The 17,500-nt window shown below is 45.2% G+C and overlaps 1 protein-coding gene across 4 annotated transcripts in view; it reads left to right on the plus strand.

The window, feature by feature from the left end:
- Positions 1 to 17,500, plus strand: part of LOC116219960 (tether containing UBX domain for GLUT4-like) — a 37,112-nt gene that overhangs the window by 14,063 nt on the left and 5,549 nt on the right. For 2 of the 4 annotated variants that reach the window (XM_031564190.2, XM_031564201.2), the window contains exons 7-8: positions 1,045 to 1,107; positions 3,587 to 3,639. In XM_031564190.2, the coding sequence (XP_031420050.1) occupies positions 1,045 to 1,107; positions 3,587 to 3,639 (116 nt within the window). The remainder of the gene's footprint in view (positions 1 to 1,044; positions 1,108 to 3,586; positions 3,640 to 17,500) is intronic. The other 2 variants (XM_031564175.2, XM_031564183.2) reach the window with 1 other exon arrangement.

Here is a 17,500-nt window from a genome sequence, read left to right on the forward strand (position 1 = left end):
ATCAAAGCTGCAACGACACTCAAAGACAACCCATGCTCACTTGAAAGAAAAAAAACATTTAATATTTCCCGTTTAAAATCTTTTGAGGGCCAGCAGACCTTGATGAGACAATCAGCCAAAGTGTGCGAGCTAGCTTTAAAAGCCTCTTATCAAGTTGCATTACGTGTCGCTCAGACCAAACAGCCATACATAATTGCGGGAAAGTTTAATATTGCCAAACAGCTAGTGATATGTGCAAAACAATGTTTGGGAAGGATGAGTAGCCTACGTAAAAAAACTGAAAAGCATCCCAATGCCGCACTATTGATGAATTGGCAGCTGATGTGAGGGCACTACTAGTCCGCAAAACTCCCGAAGGCAGATTATTTAGCACTACAATTAGATTAATCCACCGATGTGTTCAAACGACGCTCAGCTTTTAGCTTTTTTGTGATTTGTCGACCAAATGAGAATGCAGGAGGAATTTCTATTGTGTAAGCAGCTGCCTGGAGGTAAAAAAAGTTCAGAGATTTTCAAAGTGATCGACAATTTTTTCGGTGAACATGATATACCCTGGCCAAAATGTGTCGCGATGTGCACAGACGGTGCAAGAGCCATGTATGACGCACTGCATGCTTCATAGGGAGAATGTTGTTGCCAAAGACATGAATGATGAATTCTCAAACGTCACTAGGTATGAGATATTTCATCCGTACTTAAGCTTCTCAAGCTACTTAATTCTTTGTCCCTGCCTAATTGAATACAGAGTGATGGCTAACTGTAAGGGAGAAAAATGTTCAATAATAAACAGAATAAATTGAAACGAGTTGTGTGTCACAGATGATTTGTAATTCTGTTTAAACATGTGTAGGGGAGTATGTGTGTGTGACTGACACTTAGTTCCAAATAAATTATATGAATATCAGGCCCAAATTCGGGGGTGGGGGTCCCTGCTCAGTGTCTCTCTCAGCCAAGGGGTCCTTGGGCTGAAAAAGGTTGAAGACCCCTGGTCTATTGGTATGTGTTTCACACAGCCTTTTTTTTGTGTCTTTTTTGTCTTTACAGTTGGCAACTTGAAGCAGTTTGTAAGGAATCATCTCATTGACCCTCAGCTCCAGTTCTGCCTCTGTGAGTGTAGTCCCACCACACACACATACAAAAAAAACACACACACACACACACACACACACACACATACATACAGAGTCTCCACAATGAGCAGGTGGTAAAACCACATGAAGCATATGACTGAGGTGACAAATGATTGTGCTTCAAGTGTTGTTGTCCTAGTCCAGAGAGTCTGTGTGGACGTGGAGGGTGCACATCCTGACTAGACTTTAACCACAACCGAGTCAATGGCATTCTTCAGAACAAAACAACCTTAAAATATATATAAATAAAAGCACGATGATGAGGGGTGCCTTTCCTGTGAGCGTCTTACTGTAAGTGTAATTTTAAACAAGGGCTGGTCCTCCCTTCTGTAATTAAGTCTTTCAAATTTGGGTTTCTGTGGAATTTAAAAGTCTTTTCGCCACTTTGGCACAGAGCTGTTTTGATGTGTGTCTCTGGCCTGTGGTGGAGGATGAAAGCGAGTGTGTCCTGAGAAGTGTCTACCCAGCGGAAAACAAGAGGAGAGGCGCGGGGAAGACAAGCCTTTCAACTGCCGTCTTCCGTGCCAGTCCACTGCCCCGTCTCCTTCTGTCATCTCAGCGTGCCACTGGTGCCACCCTCCGAGTCCTCTCGCCTGGCAGCCGGGGTTCTTTCTGCTCTCTCTATCCTTCTCTCTCTATCCTTCTCTCTCTATCCTTCTCTCTCTATCCTTCTCTCTCTATCCTTCTCTCTCTCTATCCTTCTCTCTCTATCCTTCTCTCTCTATCCTTCTCTCTCTCTATCCTTCTCTCTCTATCCTTCTCTCTATCCTTCTCTCTCTCTTTCTCTCTCTATCCTTCTCTCTCTATCCTTCTCTCTCTCTATCCTTCTCTCTCTATCCTTCTCTCTCTATCCTTCTCCTTCTCTCTCTATCCTTCTCTCTCTATCCCTCTCTCTCTATCCTTCTCTCTCTATCCTTCTCTCTCTCTATCCTTCTCTCTCTATCCTTCTCTCTCTCTATCCTTCTCTGTCTATCCTTCTCTCTCTATCCTTCTCTCTCTATCCTTCTCTCTCTCTATCCTTCTCTGTCTATCCTTCTCTCTCTATCCTTCTTCGTCTCTCTTATCCTTCTCTCTCTCTCTATCCTTCTCTCTCTATCCTTCCTGTCTCTCCTCTATCCTTCTCTCTCTTCTTCCTCTCTCCTCTCTCCTTCTCGTCTCTATCCTTCTCTCTCTCTATCCTTCTCTCTCTCCTTCTCTCTCTATCCTTCTCTCTCTATCCTTTCTCTCTCTATCCTTCTCTCTCTATCCTTCTCTCTCTCTTTCTCTCTCTATCCTTCTCTCTCTATCCTTCTCTCTCTCTATCCTTCTCTCTCTCTATCCTTCTCTCTCTATCCTTCTCTCTCTCTTTCTCTCTCTATCCTTCTCTCTCTATCCTTCTCTCTCTATCCTTCTCTCTCTCTATCCTTCTCTCTCTATCCTTCTCTCTCTCTTTCTCTCTCTATCCTTCTCTCTCTATCCTTCTCTCTCTCTTTCTCTCTCTATCCTTCTCTCTCTCTATCCTTCTCTCTCTATCCTTCTCTCTCTATCCTTCTCCTTCTCTCTCTATCCTTCTCTCTCTATCCCTCTCTCTCTATCCTTCTCTCGCTATCCTTCTCTCTCTATCCTTCTCTCTCTCTATCCTTCTCTGTCTATCCTTCTCTCTCTATCCTTCTCTTCTCTATCCTTCTCTCTCTCTATCCTTCTCTGTCTATCCTTCTCTCTCTATCCTTCTCTCTCTCTATCCTTCTCTCTCTCTCTCCTTCTCTCTCTATCCTTCTCTGTCTATCCTTCTCTCTCTATCCTTCTCTCTCTCCTTCTCTCTCTATCCTTCTCTCTCTCTATCCTTCTCTCTCTCCTTCTCTCTCTATCCTTCTCTCTCTATCCTTCTCTCTCTATCCTTCTCTCTCTCTCTTTCTCTGTCTATCCTTCTCTCTCTATCCTTCTCTCTCTATCCTTCTCTCTCTCTATCCTTCTCTCTCTATCCTTCTCTCTCTATCCTTCTCTCTCTATCCTTCTCCTTCTCTCTCTATCCTTCTCTCTCTATCCTTCTCTCTCTCTATCCTTCTCTCTCTCTCCTTCTCTCTCTATCCTTCTCTCTCTATCCTTCTCTCTCTATCCTTCTCTCTCTATCCTTCTCTCTCTATCCTTCTCTCTCTATCCTTCTCTCTCTATCCTTCTCTCTCTCTTTCTCTGGTCACAGACATGTGGCTCCTCTCTCTGGCGCCTCTCACAAGCGCACTCGCCCCCCCCCCCCCCCCCGCCCCCCCCTTCCCAGGTCACACACCCAGCCCTCCTCTCTCTCTCTCTCTCTCTGTCTCTCTCTCTCTGTCCCTCTGTCCCTCTGTCCCTCTCTCTCTGTCCCTCTCTCTCTGTCCCTCTCTCTCTGTCTCTCTCTCTCTGTCTCTCTCTCTCTCTAACCCCCCTTCCTTGGCTTCTGTCTTACTGAATTCCCTTTCCCTCTGTTCTCTCTCGTGCAGACGGGGCTCCCAGGGGCATGAGGATGGAGGACCCCAGAGAGACTCTCTATGAGGTAATGAACCCGAGCTGCCACTAGGACAGGACACCCCCGCCTGCCTGCCTTCCTGTCCTACCGAATGTCACCCCCCCCCTTGTATCCGGCCTTCATTCACCGATGTCCCCTCCATCCTCACGACCCTTTGGGTCGTCTCATGACTTCTGTCTCTGCCTCTTCCCAAACACGTGTCTCCTGTGACACAGGACTCAGCTGTGCTGGATTTTATGCTCCGTCCATCCGTCCATCCTCACTAATGTCTCTCGTCTGTCTGTGTCTCTCTCAGCTCTTTGAATCCTCTTCCCCCTTCCTGCCCTTCTCAGTCTGCCTGTTTGTGCTCTGATGTTGGAAATACACCTAATCCCCCCGGCCAAAAGCACATTATGAGGACTCAATCCTGAACTTTAAAGTTAAACATAACGGGAGCTTTCACACAGGCATGTTAGCAGTGACCATGCAGTGTGTTTTTTTCACGGACCTGTTTTCTGTCTTCAGCGCGATGTGATTGCTCAGCTCTCTGCTCAGAGGCAACTCTTTCTGACTGACAGACTGACTAAGAGAGCTGCTTGCTGTGACAGTGGTGTGGATGGCTTTGTGTGTATGTGTGTGTATGTATGTATGTATGTGTGTGTGTGTGTGTGTGAGAGATAGTGTGTGAGAGATAGTGTGTGTGTGTGTGTGTGTGCGTGTGCGTGTGTGTGGTGGGGAGGGGGGAAGCTGTAAGGCATTATTTGTGGTTCTGTGGTTCTCTCCCCTCAGAGTTGTGCTCGGGGCGGCGCTCGCAGTTCAAACGAGCGCCTGTGTGCGGCGTCCAACGGTCTGTTTGAAATGCCAGTGCCGGGCCCTGACGTCAGCCGCTGGTGTTTTGGGCTGAGGGACGAGGCGCTGCAGCCCCGGCTGATACAATGAGACAGAGGACTAATAATGATGGAATAAGCCACAGCGCACTCACGCTGCTCGCAGCCAGAGACTTCACTTCTTCTTCTTTTCTCTTTCTCTCTCTCTCTCTCCCTCTCCCTCTCGTTTTCGTTTTTCCTTTTCCTTTTTTTTCCTGCCAGACATTATGTCTTCCCGATGAAGAACGCTCTGCCGCCGGCTTCAAAGGCACTTAAGAAGTATAATTAATAACAGAAATCAGTCATTTTGAAAGTACAGTAGATGCAAGCCTGATCTCTTTGACTCTGACAAAGCCCTAAGGATCTCCCAGACTCCTTTAATTAGAGTGGATCAGAGAGAGGGTGGAGCAGGTCTCCCTCTGACCCAGTAACTGCCATCACCCACCCCCCACCACCACCACCACCACTCCCACCCCCCCGGTCCCCGGTCCCCGGTCCCCGGACACACACACGGACACACACACAAACTCAATCAAACGAACATAAACAAAACAAAAATGATGCAAAAATGATGGGCCTCAAAAAGCTGGACAGAGACATCTCTTCACTCAGCTCGACACACACACACACACACACACACACACACACACACACACACACACACACATACAAACATGAGACTGGAACCAAGAGTTGACCAGCAAATAAAAACAGCAAAGTACCACCTGTAGTTTGTTAAACACAAGTGTTGATGAGTATGGCAACCAACCAAATCCAGAACAAAATGTCCGTGTTTGAATCTGAAAGTGGAGCTTAAAACCGATTGAAAACCACTGAATTCCACCACTGCCTACACACATGTACTCAAGTACTGCACTTACAATTGTGAGGTACTTGTACTTAGCTTGAGTATTTCATTTTGTGCTAATTTATACTTCCAGTCCACTACATTTATTTGACAGCTTTAGTTTCTAGGGTTACATTTGAGATGAAGATGTACACAACGGATAATGTAGCAAGTTTTTAAAAATACACATCGTTTAAGATTAAATCAGTGGTTTCCAACCTTTTTGACTTTTGACATCTTACAAAAAAGCAGTGTGTAGTCAAGGTTACATTTCCGATGTCTGAGTTGTTAACAGCTCCATCAAATCGTGTTTTTTTTCCTCCTCTAAACTTCTCACACGGTTTCATTTCAATAACTGTTCAAGTGATCTAATATCTCACCAAAAACCAAAGATTAGAGAAAAAAATCCAAAATCAGATTTGTGGATCAGAACTTTGCTTTTTCTTCTTTCCTCTCATCATCTCATGACCCCTCAGATTTATCGATTTTTGTCGGTACTTAAAGGTACAATTTGTAGGGTTTAGTGGCATCTAGTGGTGAGGCTGTAGATTGTAACCAACTGAATAGCTTTCCCTTTCACTGAATACTTCTCCATTTACAAGTGTGTAGGAGAAGCTATGGTGGCCGTCAAGTGCAATAAAAAATGTGAAAGTCCCTCTCTATTGCCAGTTTTTTGGTTTATGCGTTCTGGGCTACTGTAGAAACATGGCTGCGCAACATGGCGCACTCTGTCGAAAAGGACCCGCTCCCTATGTAGGTACGAAGCGCTCATTCTAAGCAAACGAAAACACAATGATTCTGCATTGGAAGATATCTAGGCTTCTACTAGTGTTTCCATCAACATTGATTGATGTTTATATATGTTTACATCATTAACTTTTTTGTTTGTTTTTACAATAACACTACTAGCGTCGAAAATGGTATTATGAGAGAGGATGGTGCGGATCTAGGTGGTTAGCATGCTAATTTGAGTAGATATAGGGGGCAACATCTGTGCATCGGTGTTTTTGACATAATTTCCTTTGACATTATTTCCTTCCCATTCTGTTGCTATTTCTAGTTCATTTCCGAATGTTTTAAACTAACCTACTTACATATCGCACCTTTAACAGAACAAACAATGCCCTACTACCTGGAAACACTAACTATATGTTCCCCAAATGAACATAAAAGTAATCTCATACCCACAAATAAAGCGCATTACTACGCTGTGTACTACCCAATACCCAACCCATCCACACCGCTGATTGCAGCCCTCTTGCTTCACCCTCTGATGAGCCACAGATCTCAGAGCAGAGCAGAGCATAGTGGGTGGTCTCAGTGGCTTCTGGGTGTGAACGACTGAAGATCAAGTGTCCTTCACTACTGTCATTTTCGCTGCCTGTCTGCTTGTGCCTTCTGCAGAACACACACACACACACACACACACACACACACTCCGCCTGTCTGCTTGTGCCTTCTGCAGAACACACACATAAACAACTAAATAGTCGGTCCCCACTGTGTCCTTTATCTTCTCTCGACTATTCCAAAGGAATATCCCCATCTCAGAATGTCTCTCTCTCTCTCTCTCTCTCTCTCTCTCTCTCTCTCTCTCTCTCTCTCTGTGTGTGCAAATCTTTTCTCCACACACACACACCCCTCGCTAAAACTTCAAGCTAAATTTCTTTGGTCTCCAGCAGTTGCCATGTAGGGATAGATGTTTTTCCAGGTTTCTGTGCTTAGACTACTGTATGTGTGTGAGGGAGACTGCAAGTGTGTGATTTAGAGCTGATGTGATTCCCAGCAAGCAGTAGAAAAAAAAAAAAGGTTCTTCTCCAGGGTTCAGCGCTGGAAGCAGAGGCACGCTCACCCAGCCTCACACATACACACACACACACACACACACACACACACACACACACACACACACACACACACACACACACACACACACACAGACATCCCATCAATCAGCCACCCTTCTTAATTCTTTTGAAAGTGTAAAGTCCCACGTTTGATATGCGATTATGCTACAACTGTAATGTTAAAAAAAAAGTCCAAACAAACACATCAGGAAAGCACATATTGATTCTTGAAGGTGCTGTAGTGTGTTTTGAGCTTCTGCTCGTCCTAGCCAGTGAAACTCCACTCCCACACTTCATTGTATTGCACACATAGGGAGCAACTGGGAGGTTAACAGGCCCAACACTACAACGTTTCTCACCCTTTCCTTCAAATAAGTCAAGGAAAAGGAAAAACCTCTGTACATTTTATTGCTGAAAACATCTATTTTAATGATGGGTGCCAGGATGTAGAGATAGAATGGCGGATGCCATATTATGGCAGTCTCGAAGTAGGTTAAAAAGATTGATACTTGCATTTGAAATATTTGGTAGTCAAACAATCCTAAACCATGTTTGTATTCTATGGTATTACGTTCAGTGCGTCATACAATAGCTTTCAGAGTTAAGTGTTTGAACAATTTTATCAAACTGTGTTGCATTGGGAATCTTCTGTTACATATGGATGAGTGGACAGTTCCAATCTAAACATTTGTTTTTGACTAATAGAATGTCCTGTGGAAGCTTCTCATCTGTGAGGCTTAAATGTAAATTCACCTGTTATGGCACCCGGCTATGAACCCACCATCATTAAAAAAGGAAAAAGAAAGTTAGGAAGCACGATTGCATCAGGGGCAAATGTACAAAACAACAGATAGGAATGTTTAGAAACATAGCTAAATGTGTGTGTGTGTGTGTGTGTGTGTACATCATAGGCCTGTAGTTCTATGCGTGTGTGCAGCAGTGACCCCTTGACCGTGGCATGTGCTTTGATGTGGTCAGGGCAGGAACTGAGTGAAGTGGAGTTTATTGTTTAAAGACAAGATTTCCCTGATTTGGCTTCTATAAATAAACTTTCCATCACCTCACCTAAAGGCATCCAGAGGCCTGTTTGTTTGTGAGTGTGTGTGTATGTGTGTTTGTATATATGTGTGTGTGTGTGTGTGTGTGTGTGTGTGTGTGTGTGTGTGTGTGTGTGTGTTTGTGAGTGTGTGTGTGGGGGTGGGTGGGTTGGATGCATCCGGAGAGTTGTGCTAATAATTTGTGTTGATAGGCTGTGGTTTGATTGCAGAGATTACTTCATTCAAAGCCCAAACAAATATGAAACCCGTTAAACAAGCAGAAGGGGGAGAGTTAAGGGTAAAGCTGCCTTGCATGTGTGTGTGTGTGTGTGTGTGTGTGTGAGTGTGTGTGTGTGTGTGTGTGCGTGAGCATGAGTTTAGAGGTGTAAATTCAAGAGGAGCAGCCTAGCTGTTGTGTTTCTGTTCCAATAAGGCTTTTGTGTGTATGTGTGTGTGTCTGCGTGTGTGTGTGTGTGTGTGTGTGTGTGTGTGAGAGTGTGTACGGTGTGAAACAGTACAACATGCGAGCGTGACTGCACTGATCCACTGAGATAATGAACAGTGTCACCTGTTTCCTGGCCATTAGTCTGAACCCTACAAAGAGACTTCAAAAAGTGGATTATCCAAAGATCATTCAGCCGACTGTTAGCTCCAGACTCTTCAGAAACATCTCTCAGAAAATGCCATAAGAAAGAAGGGGCCATTCTCTGCGGAAAGGCCTTTTATGTGTGTCATTCATATTTGTATGCTCTGTGATTTGCTTTCTTTCTGTGTAGTCTCTGTTTGTCCCCCTTGAGTCATCCGCTTGAAACAGTGAACAGGACTGGGAACGCCACAACCCTCTATCCACCCCTCGCCAAGCCTCCTCCTCATTCTTGTGCCCCCCTTTCATTCGTTCTCTCGTTTTAAGTGGTGTTGCGGTCGTTCGATGTGCGTTTGATGTGCCCCTGCTCCTAATCTCCCAACATGCACTGGAAACATGAGCGGCATTCGTGTATTCTCGGAGCACTTCCTGTTGTGGGGCTTAGCATAGCACGCAAAACAACCACGCTGACGAGAACAATGGGGGGGGGGGGGACACTCAGACGAAGTTGTTGGCCGCCGGGGCAGAGCCACAGGTTCTGGAGTTGGTATGCTAAGGCGGCCCGCACTTTGGAGCTTGAACTTTACCCACCTCCGGTGAAGAGGAGAGAATGAGTGCGTATGAGGAGAGAGAGTGCGCTTGGCTGGCCAGCGAGCGAGTGAGTGAGTGAGTGAGTGAGAGAGAGGGGGAAATGCCTGAGAAGCTGAGGAGGAAGTTGGGGCGTGCGTCAGAGTATTAGTAGTCACTGAGTAAGTAAGTAAGAAGAGAATGTATGAGGATGAGTATATGCATCAGATGTGCAGCTGTTGAGCTGATAGCATATAATGGACATCAAAAGGGGAATCGATGCATACGTCTCAAATAAGTCTAACCACAAACACGTACATTCTTATACAGAAAAAAAACACAACGTGTGCAGACAAGACCCAGAACTAAGACCTCTGGTGTATGGGGGGTACTAGCGATGTAGTGTCAAATCGAATGGAGCTGCTGATTAAAGCCCTAAAGGTTGAGCAAATGTTGTCATGGCTCAGTCGTTTACAGGAGAGAGCAGTTTGACAGTTGGCAACATCACCTACCGACCGGGATGCTGTGGAGAACCATGGGCCCCTGATGCCCCCCCCGGCTCCCCTGTAGGGGCGCGTTCACTGACCCGGGGTCTTTGTGGCGAGGGCAATAAAACCAAATAATCCATTTCCCCCCCCCCCCCGGCCCAGAGAGCAGGAGGCGCACCGTGCTCCCCCGGCATCGGGGCCCCCCTCATCTCGTTTATGAGCTAATTATCACGTTATAAAACATGCAATCATATGCTAATATTGTTGTTGTCTGCCCGTGTTCATTAAATGCAAGGGGGGGCGATGCGGCCGTCGGGTGCTGGGAGAAAGCCTGATCATGATGAACGACAGGTATTCAGCACTGACAAAGTTTTACCAGTGAGAGAGCATGCCTCCTTTTCTTGCTTTCATTCTCCCCTTTATTCTTTCCTTCTTCCTTTCTTTCCTTCCTTTCTGTTTTCTTCTTCACTCCCCCCCTCCCCACACAAAAGTCCTGAATCATGAATATGTGGCGGGGGCCTCCAGTGGGCTCTGTGTGTGTTGAGGCACTGTGTTTTTATGGCGCTCCGCATTTCTGCACCGACACTCTTTGATGTTGTTGCCGTGGCGGCAGTGGACAAAAGAGCTCCATTAGCCGGACTTAAGGGCAGTGTGGGGTGGAGGGGGGGAGTGTGTGTGTGTGTGTGTGGGTGTGTGGGGGGGGGGGGGGTTGGGGGACAGGAGACGAGAGGAGAGGGAGAGGGAGAAAAGAGAAAAGACACAGAGAGTGAAATAAAAGAGAGGGGGGAATAGAGAATCAAAGTGCAGGAGCCGCATCAGGACGGGCCGGGGCAGACGGAGGTGGGATCCGTGGGGGGGGGCGGGGGCACAGAGCACGCAGGCCCAGGCCCGGGCTCTGGGGTTTGGCCCTTGGCTACAATGAGGTCATCGTGCGTTTTGTTGCTTTTGTTTGGCGGTGTGTGTTTGTTCGCTTGTGTGAAGGCGAGCCGGGCGAGCATGCCACAGCACACCCAGGCAGCAACATGAAAGCGCAACAGCTGATGATTAGTGTTTATTCTGATGGCTCGGCTCACTGCTTCTCTCTCTCTCTCCCTCACTTTCTCTTTCGCGCCATCCTCTCCACTCTCCTCTTCCCCTCCCTCTCTAACCCCCCCCCCCCCCCCCCCCCCCAACCACCCTCCTGTTGCCCCTTCCCAAGGAACCGAGCTGAATGTTGTCTCTCATTAAAGCTCAAGCGCTGCTTGACTGGCCCGCGAGTGGAGGCGGAATCCAACCCTGGTGCTGAAATAACAGTAAACTCTCGAAATCATTTCATGCCATGGCTGCTAAGTGTTTGTGGCAGCATGATAAGGTCAACTGAAAGAGATGAACATGTTTTTGGAGTTCTGCCCCAGGAAGATGAAAGAAGTTGTGTGTCAAATCCTTCTCCACATTAATTAGTAGATCAAAGTGTGAAGTTTCGTGAGAGTTTTTTTTTCTCTCACTGCAGCTCTGCATGAAATACACACACACTCTGTCTCTGTGGGTGTCTCTCTTGTTCTAGCTCATACACACGGACAGAAACATATCAGCGAATTGCATACGTTTGTATCTTTTAAGAAGACTACGTACAGTGCCATGCAAAAAGTTTGAGCACCCCTGTTTAAAGGGTCTGTTACTGCGAATAGACAGAAGTAGAGGATGAACTTATCTCCAAAAGGCATGCAATTAAAGATGAAACATTTTTTATCAAGATTAGTGAATGATCTTTGTTTTATACAATTTTAGAGTGAAAAAAGGAAAGGAGTAGGTACCATGCAAAAGGGTTTGGGCACCCCAAGAGATATGAGCCCTCAGATCACTTTTACCAAGGTCTCAGACCCTACTTACCTTGATAGGGCTATGGCTTGCTCCCAATCATTGCTAGGAACGGCTAGGTGATGTTCAATTTTTCTAAGTTTTATAAATAGCCTGACTCCTTAAATGTTGTGCTAACAATCAGCAACAGTGGGCTCCTCTAAGAAGCTGTCTAGCACCATGGAAAATAAAATAGCTGGGTCCCACAAAAGCAGGAGAAGGCGGGAAGGTTCAGGTAGCCGTTTCCTGAAATCGTAATGTAATTGAGAAATGGCAGTTAACAGAAACGGTGGAGGTCAAGTTGAGGTCAAGTTGAGGTCTGGAAGAGCAAGAAAAACTTTCAGAGAGAAGATTTAGCAGACTCTGGAGTGGTGGTGCACTGACACCTGCACAAATATCACCTTTAAGAGTCACCAGAGGAAAACCATTCCTGCATCCGGACACTAAACTTTGTGGCGAGACGTTTGCAAAGGAACATCCAAACAAGCCTGAGGCATTTTGGAAACTAGTATAAAGTATAAATAGAACTTTTTGGCTGCAGTGGGTTAAAGGTATGTTTGGAGAAAGCGGAGTGCAGACTTTCATGAAAAATGTCGCCAACTGTTAAGCCCGGCGGAGGCGGATCAATAATGCTTTGGGCGTGTGAGGCAGCTAGTAGCATGGGGAACACTTCACTAATGGAGGAAAGAATGAAATCAATAAATAGCAGCAATTTCTGGAAAGAAATATCACCCCATCTGTAAAAACTAAAAAAGCTGCAGATGAAAAGAGGACGGCAGGACAACGATCAGAAACGCAACTCAAAATCCACTCAAGAGGGGCGAGCTGAAGGTTTTGTCGTGGCCCTCGCAACACTCCGACCTAAACATCAGAGAACAAAAGAGTAGTGCGTGCGCAGGAACAGAAGCCTTTTTGCAAGGAAGAATGGGCAAAAATGAATAAATGAAAGACTGGTTACAAAAAGTATTTACAAGCACTGACACTTGGCCAAAGGGGGAGTTACTAAGCCCTGATCATGCGGTCTGCCCAAACATTTTGCTTTAGGCCCATTTCGTTTGAAAACTGCAAAAGATGGAGGGAAGTAATCTTGCTGTCATCTTTAACTTAATGGCTTTTGGAAATCAGGTGATCTTTTAATCGCTTAGTTATTCACAGTAACGGAAATTTCGACCAGGGGTGCCCAAACTTTTAAATGCCACAGTGTGTGTGCATATGTGTTCAGGGCTTAAGGCTAGAAGTAACTCCTAACTGACCCGATTATGGAGAAACTCGTAAAAATAATGGTCATGTCAGTCTTAACTTTAGGACAAATACGTTTTTTTGATTAGCCCCTTAGTGCTAAAGTTAACACCAAATTTGGGTTAAAAGAAGGAATAGAGAGGACCGCAGTTCCTACTATTCCACAGTGGAATGGTTTGGAATACAGATGCAGATTCACTTAAAAGAGCTCTCAATCGCGAGGGAATAATTGTGGAACTTGTAAGGGATGCAATAACAACACCGACCAACTGGAACAACACCATTCATTGACGTAATTGAACGTAACATTTGATTGTAAATCGTGTCACCACGAACGTGTCATCATGCAAACGTATTACAAGATTACGGCATAGACCTGTCACTCATCCACCAACGGAGTCTTTCTCTTAGGAGTTGTCACTTTTCCTTAGTAAAAGTTGGTCTCAGTAGCTCTGTGAATAGGATTTAGGAGAAAGCTTTTAGTTATAAACTTTTATTGCGACTTAGGAGTACTCTTAGTAATAAGACAAAATGCTTTGGCCCAGGTTTGTATATGTACCTGTGTTCAATAGATTTTGCTGCCTATATTTTTCCTTCAACCCTGTCTCTGGTGTGAGCGTGTACTCCGTAGTCTCTGATGTGCATGTGGTGGCCTCGGCTGTGGCTGTGTGTAGGTGCTCAATAGTCTCTGGTTGGTGTGTGTGTGTGTGTGTGTGTGTGTGTGTGTGTGTGTGTTTTGCAGTCTTTTTCTACTTTGAGTGTATGTTATGGTCTCTTTGACGGGATTTTGTATGTCCTCTAGTGTGCATCTGTTCAGTAGTCTCAAGTCAAGTGTCAGACAGGGTTGTGTGTTAACGCTGTCCAGCTGATTTTATCAGAAAAGAGACGAATGGGAACTTTTTAGGGGGGAGAATGAGGTGAAGGAGGGGGGGGGGGGGGGGGGGGGCGTAGAAAGAGGAAAACACAGAAAAAGATTGAGAAAGAATATAAAGAACAACAAAAAAAGGAAACCGAAGTTCACTAAAAAGTATTTATCCTCCGACCGACTTCAAACGGAGGATGGAATAACAAAAGGAAGTCTGGCAATATAAATTGGGTTTGTCTATCTCCATCACTCCCACATTCTTCAGCATCTCCATCTCCAGCATTAGTGAGCCGCAGGGGCTGAACTTAAGTAGTTTACTCAGCTGGGCCGCGGGAGGCGAGCGGGAGGCTGGAGGGACCAGGCGGAGATGTTGGGGTGTTTTTACATTGTTCTAGAGGCACTCTTCCGTTAAGATCCCGGCAGCGTGTGCGTAATCGGGCGGAGATGAAGGAAGGAGATAGACCTGCTCAGATTTCGGCCACTCTGAAGTGCGATCTGTGTGAACTCCGGGTGAACTGGGCGTGAGGGAGAGTGTAAGTGTGCGCTGGTCGACTAAACAGTTGTAGCATTTCATTGACCACAGCTTGGTTTTATAACATTTTCTCACTGTAAAAACGTCATCCTATTAATCATTTTAACACGTGAATGGCCTAATTTGATCCCTTCTGTGCAATTTTTCTGTTGGGCTTTATCAATCAATCAATCAATCAATTCAATTTTATATAGCGCTTCTCTATATACCCGAAGTCGCTTTACAGAGTCCAGAGTCCAGTACACACACAGTCATACCGGTGGTGGTAAGCTACCTCAGTAGCCACAGCTGCCCTGGGGCAGACTGACAGACACAACTTTATACTTGTTGTACAGGAATGTGTGCTGAACAGCGTTGTCTACAGTACTCAGGGATCCATTCTGGAGCAGTTTGGCTAGAATGCCTCAGCCTATCCACTAACAATATAAAAACGTACTCAAATGCTGCAATCCAAATATCTGAGCCCACAGTTTATCTTGTGCTTAACAGAACAGACACATCACCAATAGTGTAACGCTATCCCATCTCAATAGTCCAAACCCACCTTGCCTTCCCTACAATCCATTTCTGGTGTTCTGTAAATTCAGCTACAGAGACAGTTTACGTCTACTTCCCCACAGCCGTCGTCTCAGAGGGACTTAAACAAGTGCTGATCCAGCCTTTTGTCTCATTCGGAAATCTGCTGTCTACAGAGAATAATAGACCAGGTGCACGTTAACAGATGGGTGTGGTTAAGGTGGGACCCTTGTGAAAAATAAGTGCATTAAGAGGAGAATTGCACATTGGAGAATTGCACATTGTACGTTGAAATATATGTTGAATATGTTAAGTGCAACTGTTTTGCACTTAATTTAAGTTAGGTATGTAATATCAAAGCATAGTTTTTTTTTAAACAAACTTAATAGTATAATCTAAATATAGTACATACTGTAAGTTCTACACATTAAGTACACACCAGTGCTATTGTAAATGAACCGATTCCAAATGTAGTGCAAGTAAGTGGGATTTAAATCATCACTTACTCACTCTTGTTGTAATATATAGTAGCGGTAGTGTTCCACAATAGATATGCATGTGAAATCTTTTTTTTTTTTTTAAGGTGTATCTGTCATTGTCCCCGGTATTGACATGTGTCCTTAACCATCTTGAGTATGGAGAGGGGTGGGCCTGGGACATCAGACAACACTGTTGAGCCTTCTGGAGGAAGGTGCCCGCTTGCCAAACCCAGTGACGTGCTCACAAATGCATGTTTGTTGTTGTTGTTGTTGTTGTTGTTATTGTTAAGTACCAGTACGATGGTTGTCGTGCACCCTGTTGTTATAATACCTAGGCTAGGGTGTTGGATAGGAGTACTTGAATGTGAAAGTGAGAGGTTTGACCAGTGGGAAGTCTCCAACCGATAGTTTAATTTAACATCTTTTCTCTGAGTGTCTGAGTGCACTAATAGTGTGTGCTTATTTATCATTTATTTATTTATTTATAAGGGGAGAGAGGGCTAAAGCAAATAATGACTGAGTTTTTATAAACAGCAATTCCCTCGTAAATATTACAGTAAATATAAAAGATTGGGAGACACAAGAATTGTATTGGTATAAAAAAAATGTGTGCGTAAAACATCCTTTAATCAGCTGTTGGCTTAGCCGATTTCATACTAAAGCTGTTCCCTAAGATCCTGATGGCTTATACTAATCAACCAATGAGATGAATCCATATGGGGAACGTCATTTGGATTGGGTCAGAGACTGAACAATTTGAGATCAGCGAATGTGAATTTAGAATCAGTGCTGACTTCGCTACTTTCCGTTCTGAGTGTAACACGAATGCAGATTGCACCCACGTGAAGAAGCCAAAACAAGTCTGAGCCCTAACAGATGCTCAAACACTCTAGAAAAAGGGGCCCTTGAATTAAAAGAGGCTCTCACAAGACGTGTAGGAGTGAGAGTTCTCCTTAAATGTGGTAAAAACCCCATCCATGTCTCACGCATGCATGCTCACAAACACATGTGCTCAAACAGAGACCATCCATACTGACAGTGGTGGTCACACGCCCTACCAAAACACGTCCCTCCAGCTTTGCCCTCGAAAAAGAGTCACTTGTCGTCTTCAAGGTTTCTCAACAACAACTCAACAGTGTTTCTCTTGTTCTGTTTCACACTCTTCTTTTCTTTCGGTTGTTCTCACCGAGAGCATCTTCTGCCCTCCCGTTTGAAGATTCATACCCCCCCCCCCCCCATTAACGCACACAGCGTATACTCTTGAGCAATGGCATGTCTTTTAAGGGAGATTTTCTTTATTAGATGACTTTAATCAGATCAGCGTGGCCATGACTCGGTTTGTTTGGCTTCGGAGAGAGGTCTTCCATCGTGAGCAGACACAGATGGATGGAAGTCAGCAGCTGTCTGAAGAAGGAGCCCCAGAGACTGAAACATGGCCTCCACACATGTCCGCGCTCTGCTGAGTTCCATTATTGATCTTCATTTTCTACTGATTTCTGCGGTGTGTCAGAGCCCTGCCAGGATGGCTCCCACTTCACATCTGTCACTGACACATCTGCACACAACACACGCACGCACGCAGGGAACAGTCACAGCATTACTGAAGGACAAGACATACGGACGGATGGATGTGCTCTGCTATGTGCTGTACATTTGTAGGGGGGGGGCGGGGGGAGACAGACCAGAGCCATGATAAACCACCACTCGTACAGATTACATCCAACCAGACACGACACACACAAACTGAGCATACACAACACAAAGTAGAACCGCACCCAACATTATACAACTAAACCAGGGGTGGATTACGGCCTGACTCTCCTCTTTGGGGTCTAAAGGTGGGGCAAAATATCCATTCGAATGTACGGTGGTGAGAACCATCTTGGAATGGAAGAGTGATCTCACTGTGGACGTATGAATGAATCAGTGGAGGTGGGGGCACATGCTGAGTTTGAGAGCCCCAGGGTTGTCCCTTCTCTGAAGGAGCACTCGACCTAGAGTAGGGCCCCCGAATCGTCTCCTTCGGCATCTCCTGCCATATATATGCAGCCCATTTAATTCACCATCCAATGCCAAGCAACATTACTTTAGATGTATATACAAAAGTTATTTGAATTGCCAAGCAACATTACTTTAGATGTATAAACTAAAGTTATTTGAATAACCAATTTCAGTCAATTCTACTGACCTTGAAAAAAAACAAAAAA

The sequence above is a fragment of the Clupea harengus genome, chromosome 1 (genome assembly GCF_900700415.2).
Source record: "Clupea harengus chromosome 1, Ch_v2.0.2, whole genome shotgun sequence".
NCBI classification, from domain to species: Eukaryota; Metazoa; Chordata; class Actinopteri; order Clupeiformes; family Clupeidae; genus Clupea; species Clupea harengus.